General features: G+C 33.1%; 1 protein-coding gene across 1 annotated transcript in view; it reads left to right on the forward strand.

The window, feature by feature from the left end:
- The window catches only part of Lrriq1 (leucine rich repeats and IQ motif containing 1), a 164479-nt gene that overhangs the window by 45893 nt on the left and 106042 nt on the right, over positions 1 to 12544 (forward strand). The window contains 3 exon segments of the mRNA XM_059245811.1: positions 1544 to 1671; positions 7395 to 7468; positions 7908 to 8001. Of these exon segments, the coding sequence (XP_059101794.1) occupies positions 1544 to 1671; positions 7395 to 7468; positions 7908 to 8001 (296 nt within the window).

Consider the following 12544-nt stretch of genomic DNA (forward strand, 5'->3'; position numbering starts at 1 on the left):
TTTTGAGATGTTTTGTGAGCTTTGGAAGGGATATCATAGCTATCCCATTTATGGATCAGCATTCTTCTTATATTGATCAGTTATGAGTCCCTACAGGCACCACTGTAAAACCACGTTTCTCTGAAACTGATGGCAGTAATAGTCTATGATAATAAGCTTAGTTATTGAGAAGACATTTTTGAAAGGCACCTCATGCTTAGTTGACAAAGTAACAGCATCATCTTCCCCATTAGAACTGAGGAACTTGTCGTTCATGGGGTTTATACCAGGTTTACCATACCATGCAGGAATTTCTCCTGTAGAGGAGATTTCAAATACAACCAGAAAGCAGTTGTTTACTCCCACAACAGAGTTGCCACTGTTGCACTACTGGGTTCAAACCACTTGTGAGTGTTGTTGAACACAGGTGCACACTGAGTACAAGGGCTGATGACAGTTCTCTCCAGGATGTCTGTAGAGTATTTTGCTACAGTCTGGAGGCTAGATAGACAGCAAAGAAGGTTCCAGCCCAGTTCCAGTTTTATTTCTTTATGTCATGCAACCAAGGCAGATGGAGTCTTCATCAATAGGTCCTTAACCAGATAGTTCTGGTGGGCAATCAAGAACAGTGGCAATTGCCCATATTGTTTAGGGGCTAAAAACATGTAGAAGAGAGCCTCCTGGAAACAGGATTTTCATTTAATAACATTTAGCTTCTGGGAACAACTTTATCTACCTACATAGGTATCATCAATAAAAACTCATTTCTGGTTTTTATTATATTTCCTTATGATTTTTCCATGCATTTTTACTTTTATCTGACCCTCTACTTGATGCAGTCCCCTAGCCCATTCCCTTGCCTCTGTCCTGCTTCTGGTTTAAACCTTTCTAACCCCAGCATCTCACCTTTCATGCTTGTATCCTTACATTCTATTATCCTCTCTTAAATATTTTCTCTGCTCATTGGCCCCTTTGCATTATTTTGTGTTTTTATACATTTAGGAAAAAACCCAAATGCTTATATTGTCTAGTGAATATAGTTTAAGATAAGACTGGAAAGATGGCTCAGAGATTAAGAGCACTGACTGTTCTTCCAAGGGGTCCTGAATTCAGTTCTGAGCAACCACATGGTGGCCCACAAACATCTATAATGAGATCTGGTGCCCTCTTCTGTATGCATAATAAATAAATAAATCTTTAAAAAAAACTACTGCTCATGGATTTTTGAAAAAAAAAAGAGTTTTTAAGAATACTAAACTATAGCATAGCATAATATTTCTGTTTCACTTAGGTACAAAAGTTGGACCACATTTATCTATCATTGAGATTAAACTGCACTTTGTCATGAAACTTCTTTTATAAAAACTATCAAAAATAGTAAAGTTAATTAGTAGGCATTTTATGCATTTTATCCATAGTGAAAGACTCACAATATTATACTTTGAATTATGGTTTGTTGCTTATCAGAATGTATTTCTTACAAGCTTTGGTAGAATCTGTACTTTTCAATTTGGTTACAGAATATTTTGCCTGTTATCAAGTAACGAAATACATTTCATTGTAGCCTCCATCCTTAAAGAACCATGTTCTGCTTAGAGAACTGCATCTGGACGACAACAGCATCTTGAACGTGGAAGGACTTTCTTCTTGTTGGCTGCCTTTATTGCAAGATCTGAGTATCTCTCAAAACAGGTGAAAATACATTTTATTTTAGGAATAGTTCTTTAAAATTGCTGTGTGATGTACATAACCTTGAACAATTGGAATTCCTGCAATTAAATTGGGGTGCATCAAAATCAATCAGCACACAAGATACAAATATAACTATCTAGACTTTTAAAATAAAGTGGCTGACTTACCTGAGGCTGTCACTAAAATTTTATAAGTTTATTCTTCTCATTTTGTTTTCTCTCAAAAATATACTTGTAGAAACATCTCAGGGCAGATTTGTTTATGTTTATAGAGAATGAGTCTTTGGAAAATACACAATGTAGGAAATTCAATTCAGAGGGATGCCTCACTCTCTCAAATGGTATTTATTAAGTCAGAAAACAATGGTTTTTAGTCTTCGCTCAATTTGCTTGTCATTTGTACTTGTTAAAATGGGCTTCCTTTTGAATTCCAAAAGTATATAAAATAGTAACACTTAAAATATCTTGACATTAAATAAAAGTACCTGCACCCAAGGACACATTAGAGACAATTAAACATCTGGATCATTGAACAGAATTATTGTGTAAAGTCAAAATATAACTACAATATGTGTTATTCCATCTTTCTATACTTAATATTTCACTGAAACTTGTTCACTCTAATATTATTACTTTATTAATCAAAGATATATGGAGTAAGGTGGTTGGACCACCAATATCAAGAAATTACCTCTTTGAGTTACAAGATGTTTACAAGACATGGGAGAAAGGACAAATGAATGCATGTTTATAAACAATACAAAACTAATCTCTCAGTCTTTGCCAAGTAGTGCTCATATTTTGAGCATGTTTGTATCAAATGATTTAACACAGAGGTTTTAATCTTTGAAAATTAAAAATTGAATACACATCTTAAAGTCCCATTAGAGTGTTGTTATCATATCTAAATTATGAAGGCTGATTTGCATTTAACTGGACATTATTTGTATTTGAAATAAATTCCTTCACGTGAAACAACATATATACTTTGGACCTACATGAATGCATAGGATCATTATGACAAATCCAATCTCAAAGTGAAGTGATCAGTTGTGCCTTGGACACATGGAGTAAACCATATATGAGTGGACACAACACACACACAGTAGTACTTCTCCAACTGTATTTCTAATACTAGAAAACATTTAAATTAAGAAATCATAAAAGAACATCCTTAGTTCTTTGACTACTTTAAGCCACAATAAAATATTCTTTTCTCCCAAAGTTAAAATGATCACAGGTAATAAGCTTTGGCTTTGCCATTCTCAGATGAGAGTTACATATCAATCTGTTGACAGAGAATTATTCAACTCGACCAATTCGGTTCTTGGAATTGATAATGATCATTGGAATAATTACTCCCAATGATTATTATTTGTAATTCTGTCTATGTAGATATCACATTTGATTACTGAAGTTGGGCTTGTTATTTTGAGAGCTTTAACATATGTTATAACCTTTAAAAACTTCTTAGAGATAGAAAAATTTAACCTTTGTAGCTTGTCTGTACAAAATATCATTCAGACTAAAAAAGCCAAATAACATTTGTGACTCCTCGATCTTATAAAAAACAAACAAACACTATGCATATATTTATAGCATAGGGGTAGAGAAAAAACTGTTTAGGGATGAAGGGGGCAGGTAGGTATGTGGGTGTGGAGGTAGGTGAGGAACACAGTCAATGTACATTGTATATTGTTATGAAAATGTTCTTATGAAACAGAATTATTTACAATGAATATACAGCGATTATATATTATGTAGAATTATTATTACATGCACCAGATTGAATTTTTATAATACCATCACGTATTTAAATATATTTTTATACTATCAAATCCTTTGCATATGTCAGCACATGCTGTTACTAAAGCAGAAGATATGAAGGCACCCAAAGAAAGGAAATTATTTCCTAATGGAATAATATATAAATAATCTCAAGGCTTAGTTTTTTATCCACAGCAGATTTATTTCTTTAGCTATGATCCATGTTACAGTGTTCTGTCTGTGCACTGTGTGCAGAGCCACATAGCGGATGTTAAAATTCAGATAGGCCAGTTCAGGTTTGTGGTTTGAATCTGTGAAAAAACAGTCATTTGGCCTTAAGCAGGTCTTTTCATTGACTGAGACTTAGCTTCTTCTCAAGTGCCAAAAAGCAGCTATTGCCTCCCTTCCGATACAAAATTCTAGCTGTCATCCACATAGGAAATGCATGTGAGTCCATTTCAGAAATCTCTGAATTTAAAATGCGTACGTTAAAATGCACTTATACAGACATCATTGGGATTTGTAATTAGGATACTTTTACAACGTATATATTTTCTTTGATTTTTTTTTTGGTAACTTTCCATCACAAGGAAGAGATTATACACCCACATATTTTCTTTCCGAGCAAATGGAATACATATAAAGAGTGGTACTTACTGAATATTGTTTGGAATACTTGTTTCATCCAGTCTTCTGTTTTAAATTTTCATTAGGACATGTGACTGGTTTAAGTTTGACTCAGAAGAGTTCTAACTAGAAGACTCTCTGCCTATATAAACTGTTCTCCTTCCAGAGAGACCCTAAGTGGGGGCAGAGTGGAAACTTACCCATTGGGTGCTCAATGTACAAATCTTTGCATTTTTGTCGTCTTTGAAATTTATATCTTTTAATGCCCAGGGCTAATGTGACAAGGTCAAGTCGTATTAGGTTTTCACTAATGTCCCTTTGTCTTTCTGGTTTGAATTTTCTTGGAAAAAAATATTCATGAAATGTCAGTAAAGGGAAAAACTATAAACGTTTGGGAAAAAGGAACCTATGATCAAATTTCTACCATCACAATGAATAGTCATGAAGATTCATGAATAGCCAGTTTTCTTGATTAAAATTTAAAAAAAGGACAATTTACAAATCATGATTTTAAAAGAATGGCTATATGAAGAGATAAAAATATTATATTACAGAGATATTTGACCATAGCAGATATTTATTTAAATAGATTTTTTTAAAGAAAGTCATATTGTTTTTAAATGTCATTGATTGTTTGCTCTTGATGTTTTCAAATATATGTCGCCATGTAGCATTGAGAAGTACACAAAATATTCTGAAGAAAAGAAAGTACCGTATCATGAAGAGTGAATTAATTCATTAGCTATTGAAAAATTTTATTAGAAATACAAAGATTTAATATTAAGATGTAGCAAAGTTACAAACATAATTTTTGTTAAGTGTTTTCGTGCTATAACTTGAAGAATCAACATTTCATATCTTCAAAATTCTCAAGTACACATTCAGGATGGAAACACAATAAGATGAAGACTTAAATCCAATAATTACCTACCCACGATGTTTCAATTCTGCCTGTCTCCCTCCTCCTTTCCTCCAACCACCCCCCTTCTTCTCTGTCTCTCATTTGTTTATCCTGTCTTCTTCCTTTGCTTTCTGTCACATCCATGGGACATTTAAGTCAATTTTATTCTTATGTGGTACAGAGAAGGGTTTGTAGTTCCCGTGTTTTTTTTCTTATTTTCTTTTAGTATTTTTTATTCTACATTCTGTCACCTTTGAGACTCTCTTAGAGAACTGGTAGTGTACAGGATCAGAATGAATGGATATATTGTGCTTAGGAGCGAGGACAGTGAGAGGCATTTTCTTGTAGCCTCATTATTTCGTGGGGGTTTCATCAGCAGTATCTTCTTTCCCTCTACTAATGCAGAACAGGGTAGAACAAGGGAGGAGTCAAGGTGCACACAAGGGTGAGTCTGTGCCAGAACCATGAGGCTTTCAGCCACAGTGCTGCTGTGTGGCCTCTGACCTTAGAATAATAGTCATAATAGTTTTAAACACATACGCACACGAGAGAGAGAGAAATAGAAATAGAGAAATGACAGAGAGTTAATAGTATTAGACTCAACTCTTCTTTAGCTGAATGTTATGATGAACAATTATAGAATTCCCATATTAATAGGGAGAATTAATTACAAAGGTGTTTCAGGTTTCCTAATATGAGTTCATGCAAATAAGTTTTTGCATTACTTAAAGATTCAGGCAAACTGGTGTGATTTTAATTTGCAAAAAGCTATGTTTGTGCATTATTATGCAACAAATATTTGACTTATCTCCATTAGAAATGTCAATCAAGATAAAATTAGTTTGCCTTTCACAGCTTTTACATTATATATATATATATACACATATATGTTAAGTATCATTTATTTCTTGCTTGAAAGTGAGTTCTTAATGACCATTATAATATGGAAAATGAATAAAAGAAACTTTGTAAGCATCAATAATTTCACTATTACATTTTAATATAAATTAATTATGAAAATATGTATTTTAAATATTTTATTTCCGGCAAGCTTAAATCCATTCTATTAATATAAAATTTTATAGTATTATTCCTGTTGGATATTGTACTTGTGTGTTAAGCATATTTCCAAATCTGAACTAAGCACAATACAATGTTGGGTATTTATATTGGTGATAACTTAATCTAGTCTAAAATATTTTTTATTAAAACAATAATGAGTCTAATTAGTTATTCTATTAAAAGTGATTTTTAAAAAGGTTTTTATGTGTACACACACACACACACACATATATACATACATATATATATATATATATATATATATATATATATATATATATACACAACTTGTTGAGTTTGGTTTTGTTGTTTTGTGTAGTATATAGTTTCAAGGTTGACAGTCTGTGTTGGACAATGAATAAGGGGACTATACTCTGGGAGAAGCTAATTCTCCTCCCAGCAGTCATTAATTTTGTTTAGGAGTGGAACCCTGAAAGGGTTTCCATTTCCATGTTAAAATGGCCATTGAGTTTACCATGTTCCAATCTTGTTTGTGTGACTATTAATAGGAGAAACTGTTTCATAGCCTATTCTAGTTATTATAATATTTCTGAAGCCTTTTTAGGATGTTCCCTGAGCCATAGATTCTATAGAGGTGATGTAGATATATCCTTTGGAGCTGGACTCCTCATGGCTTATTTATCTCTGCACTGTGACCAGTTGTGATTTACACACACACACACACACACACACACACACACACACACACTTCTGCATATGTGTGTGTAGGTAACAACAATAATAAAAGAAAAATAGGCCGTCAACTTGCAAGGGGACATTGGAGATGTTTGAGCTAGGGTAGCAGGGAGGGCCTAGAGTAATAAAATGAGGGGTGATGTCATTTTATTTACATTAAAACATTTAAAATATCAGAGCAACCCCTGAAGAAAGATTGTACCTTAAAGATGTAGGCTATGTGTTTACATTAAGGAAGGAAAAACAGATAATGTAATTTCTGTATAACTAGCTTTATAAATATATAAAAAAATAATAAGCAGATAGCTACCCATTTTAAACTGAACAGCAAATATACATCAAAGCCCATGGTATTTGTGACTGAAATTAGCAATTCCATGGTAATTTCTGTTTTAAATGAATCAAAATCTTCCATTATTGTAATGTTCCACGGTAAATTCTTTTTAAAATGAACTTTGATTTTCCATAATAGGATTACTTACATTCTTAGGCTTATTACATTTTTAATAAATATTGTTACTCAATGTTTTAATTGTTCTGCATTGTATTGTACAATTATAGATAATTGTATATAATTATATAATTGCATTAGGTAAATGAGTTGTACTTCAAAGAATATAACAAGAATATGCTTGTTAATTTTCTCAGTAGTTTTTATATTTTGTTTTCAGTTTAACAACAATTGTACCACTTTTTCATTTTGTGTCTTTGGAAAAACTAGATGTCAGCAACAATTGTCTTTCTGGTAAGTTTGGAATTCTATTATTTCTTTCTTTTAAATAATAGACTTTTAATTTCTGTTTCAAATAAAGTGAAGAGTTGTTCTGAATACATATGCATTTGTATATATGAAGACGAGCAAAAAGATCACTGCTAGCTTTTCTATTCCTGCCTTTCACCCATTAAAAGTTCATTATGGCATTACGAATTGAACAAATCCTCCTAAAATGTTTTCCTCATTTACTCTCCCAGTCAGTTCCCTCCAAGTAGCAGCCACAATGTCATGTTTCCACTATAAGCTATAAAAACAATATATATTCTCCTGGAATTTAGTTGGATCTCTGAGATGATTGACCAGGTCTCATGATGTTGGGTTTGATATCCTCATGTCATTCATAAAACTGTTGTGTAAGTTTTAACATTAGGTTAGCAAATTCTTTTCTTTACTTTTTTTTTATTTTTAGATCTGACAAGTGTCATGTGTTGGTTCAATGCATGCTACTCTCTCCGTGAGCTTTGTCTCACTGGAAACCCAGTACTTCAGGAAATAAACTGGAGGTAAGGAAGTAGTTTTTAATCCATGAGTATCCTATTTATCATTTCTAGTGACAAAATATGATACCAATTTTCCTACAAAAATTATTAAAGTTACTTGAATAGTTTAACTTATCTTTGTATGTTCTAAAAGTAGCCCTAAATATCATTAGCCTATAATATTTTCTCACATATAGATGAGTTAATGAAAATTTAATAATATGATTATGATGTAAGCAGCGATGAAAAGTCAACTTATTGTGATATTAACTTGGATTTTGCTTTGATAGAAGAAACATTTTCTGTCAACTTCTTGTGAGCCCATTTAATTATTTAACTTACTGCTTCAATGTTTTCCTTATGAAAGTTGGACCAATAAAATAAAACTGGACCGGCATATTCCTTACTTGACAATTGAGCCTGTCAAATTTCGGTTAGCTCAATTGTTCTAACATACATTCCATTATCTATAAGAAGAGATTCATTTATCCAGAGGGCTTAAAATCAAGCAGTCTATAAAATATGGATTTGTTAATGAAAGGACTAAGGCAACTTTGATACAGTTTGTTTCAGTGAACTTTACATAACCCCATGGTACCACAAAGGGATTAGTTATAGATTTTCCCAATTGGTTTCTTACTTTCATGTCAAGCCAGTGATAACATGCAAAAACTGATGTACTGAAAAAAAAACCTCTCTTTTAAGACATAATCCACAGGCAACATTTGAAATCTCCTTTGAGAATTTGTTTCATTGACTGATGATTAATGGAGCTTGTTAAGTGGCAGAATATGCACCAGGAAGTTTTCACTGGATGAAATATTGATTTGGCTCTTGAGTAGGAGGAGCCCAGCTGGAAAAACTAATCTTGAAATCTCACTGTGTTCTTATACTTCATTCCCTACATTAATCAGCTTTCCCATATATTCCTCTTCAGCTCACATGGCTGACTGGTGAACTTAAGGACAATCCACACACTGTTGTCTTTTGCTGTTCCCTTCAAAAGTTAAGGAAAACACTATATTTAAAAAAAATAAATTCAATTTGAATCTTGATTATATGTCTCTCAGATTTTAAAATATTGTTACTATCTTGAATAGCCATACAAATTTTTACATCGAGTAGAATTTCAAAAAATTCTGATTAAAGTGAACTGCTTGGGAACTTTTGTGTGTCGAAATGAGGAAGACAACACCAAAATAAGGCTACAACAAAAATCCAAGCCCAGCTCAGTCTTACTTAAATTATACTCCCTAGCTAAAATAATTTATATAATGATATTTATATCATTAGCCACATGGAAAGTTTCTGGTGATAGAAATACTCTTTTGTCCCTTTCTTATCTGGGACTGCCAAATAGTGCCAACTGCAATATTTGGAACACATCTGACATCCAGTGCTGTCCTTAAACTTACTTGATCTTACTTTCTAAAAGAAGAAAAAATATGTTTTTATTCTTTGATAATTTCATACAAAGTATTTTGATTATATTTTCCCTCAGTGCCTCCCATATTGCACCCTCACCTTCCTACCCACCTGTCTTTTAGTCTCTACCTCCTGCTCCTCCTCTTCCTTCTCCTCAGTGTGTGTGTGTGTGTGTGTGTGTGTGTGTGTGTGTGTGTCTGTGTTTTGACCATAATATTTTTGTTTGTTTGTTTGTTTGTTTTTTCGAGACAGGGTTTCTTTGTGTAGTTTTGGTCCTTGTCCTGGATCTCTCTCTATAGACCAGCCTGGCCTCAAATTCATAGAGATCCACCTGGCTCTCCCTCCCGAGTGCTGGGATTAAAGACTTGCACCATCACCGCCCTGCCCAACTATTTTTTGTTTGTTTGTTTGTTTAGAAGGATTTTTATTACAACGAAATTTCTCTGTTTAATACAATAGTGCCAGATATGCATCGCTATATAGTTGCTGGATCACACAAAACCAAGGGTGAACTCATAGACTTGGCTGATAATTAAGTGTACACTCATGAATACTTGCAAATGTATCAAATTTCTTTTATGACGATGTTGAAAACAGGAAAGCTACACATGTGAGGAAATGAGATATAGGGAAGTCTCTCTACTTCTGTGAATATAAATCAAGTTAAATTAAGTCCCTTAATCACCCTTTTCCCATGTTCCCACCGTTTCCCACCTTTTCTTCATGTTGATAGTAGGGCCTGCTCCGTAGTGTGGCTGACCTACCATGGGTCACATCATTAGAAAGAACTCTCTCTCTGTCTCAGTAGCTATCAGATGCTAACAGCTCCTTGGCTGCAGTATGATTTTCTGCCTCCCTTCACCATTCAGGGATTTTATCTGGCTTGGGTTTATGCCTGCTTTGTGCACGCTGTCACAATCCTTGTGAGTTCCTATGAACAACTAAACCTGTTGTGTCCAGTAAACACCATCCTGGTAGTAATCCACCAACTTTGGCTCTTACAATCTTCCCACTCCCTCTTCCTCAAAGATCCCTGTACCTTTTCCAGAGGGGATTTACCCTTTCTTAATGTCTTGATAAGAATTCCAAGCTTAAAGTAATTTGAGAAAGTAGAATTGGTAATACAATAATTTTCATACAATTATTTAATCATCTATTTTTTCACTAATAAAATTAAATTTTTACCACTAAATTTTAATGCCATGAAAGAAGAGAACCATGCATCTTATTAGTTTATATCTTTTTATAGTCTTCTTCCAATTCAATTAATTGTGTACACTGAGCAAACGTGAACTATATATTACATATATATTGTTTTCCATTTTATTGAAAATAGATTCTTTTTCTTATACAATATATCTTGACTACAGTTTCCACTCCCTCTATGCCTTTCAGCTCCACCCTTCATCCTATCACATCCCGATCTACTCTCTTTCTGTCAGTCATTGGAAAAGAACAGTTATTTTTTAAAAAAAAAAAATTCTTTGTTTAGAATTTCGTACATTAGTGCTGTATTTTCATAACTTCTGCCTCACACTCTCCTCCCTCCAAATCCTCCCAACCCCCTATTCCCTCTCAACTTCATGAACTCTTCCTTTTATGTATATACATATATTTAAATGTATGTATTTAAAATCTTTAATACATATATACACAATGACTTAATCCATTTAGTATTCCTCATATGTATATCCACATATGTTTAGGACAATCACTTTTGAATTGGATGATCTAAAGAAAATTGAATAACCCTCTCTCAGCAGCCATTGGTTGCCTTGGGAAATTTAGAGAATGTCTAAAGCTAAGAATGAATATATTAGATATATGGCTATTATAATAGCAGCCCAAGTATTGTTTCCTTTTGTTATTTTCTCCTCATTTGGCCAAAATGAGACCTGAGAGATGGTTGCTCAAGTAGGCATTTTTAGTTTTGTTTCATCAGTCCAATCAAACGGAGTCCAGCATCATTTTTTTTCCTGGCGAAAATTCTGTTCAATGACTTGGTATTATTTTGTTCATTGAGAAATTATTGTACTCTGGAAGGTACAAACTTTTTAAACCAGGTCTTAAGTGATAAGGTATAATAGGAAAATTGATTTAGTTGATATATATTTTCCCACTGACAACATGCCATGACACACTTCATTCCTTCAACCACTCAAGTCACTCTGCAGAATAAGCTATCACACAAAAACAGACTTGGTTCTAAAAACAGAAAAAATCATTGGTTATGTTCTAAGGGCATTTCCGTCCGGCTCTTGAAGCTTTAGGGTTGCTGACCCACAGTTTAAGAATTGTCTCTCAACCAACAGTATGAGTCACAGAATCAGAGCATTTTCTCTTTTACGCAGGATGATACAGATTTATCCTTTTTTTTTTTTGCCTTTTATTATATGTCCATACCTTAGATTTATAATTGTAATTAGACATTAGTTTGGCATTATCATGTCCTGTAGGAATCATGACCAAGTGCTTCTATGGAGGCAGAACAATATGCTACTTAATTAATCATGATAAAATGTTTGTGAGGGAAGAATGTGGAAAATGGATAACTCCCTTGTGTTTTGATTGTTAGCAGCTTTAATTTTTAAATTTTATAAACTTTATTATAAAAAAACCTTGCAAGTAAATAAAAGCATCACACATGAAAATTAACCAGATTAAATGTCCATACTACCCAGTGAACTTCTATACAGGTAGAACGGGCATTTGGAACAGAAGCTGTGGTGTCCCTCATTAACTTTCATACTTTCAGTATAAAATATAAACAATAATATATACATATATATGTAAACATCTCTACATGTGGATACAGTCTAAGATCTAGAGAAGAGAACAAAAAGGTCTAAGAGAATGAGAAAGGAATGGATGCAGGTCATGCATAAGCTAAAACATTATTTTTCTAGTTCTAAGTCTGCCATGACTTTCTATTTTGTGTGGTGGATAAATGCATAAATTATATTCAATAGCAGCATTATTTTAGAAAGTAAGCTTTTTTTTATTTTGTGATAACCTAATCAAATGTTTACACTTTCAATATTTTATTTCAATAGCTATGAACTGTTATCATTCCTATGATAACTGTTATCTCAACATTGCATTCTTCAAATTAATACAAATAAACAGAATACTTCCACTTCCT

Source organism: Peromyscus eremicus, chromosome 18 (genome assembly GCF_949786415.1).
Source record: "Peromyscus eremicus chromosome 18, PerEre_H2_v1, whole genome shotgun sequence".
Taxonomy (NCBI): domain Eukaryota; kingdom Metazoa; phylum Chordata; class Mammalia; order Rodentia; family Cricetidae; genus Peromyscus; species Peromyscus eremicus.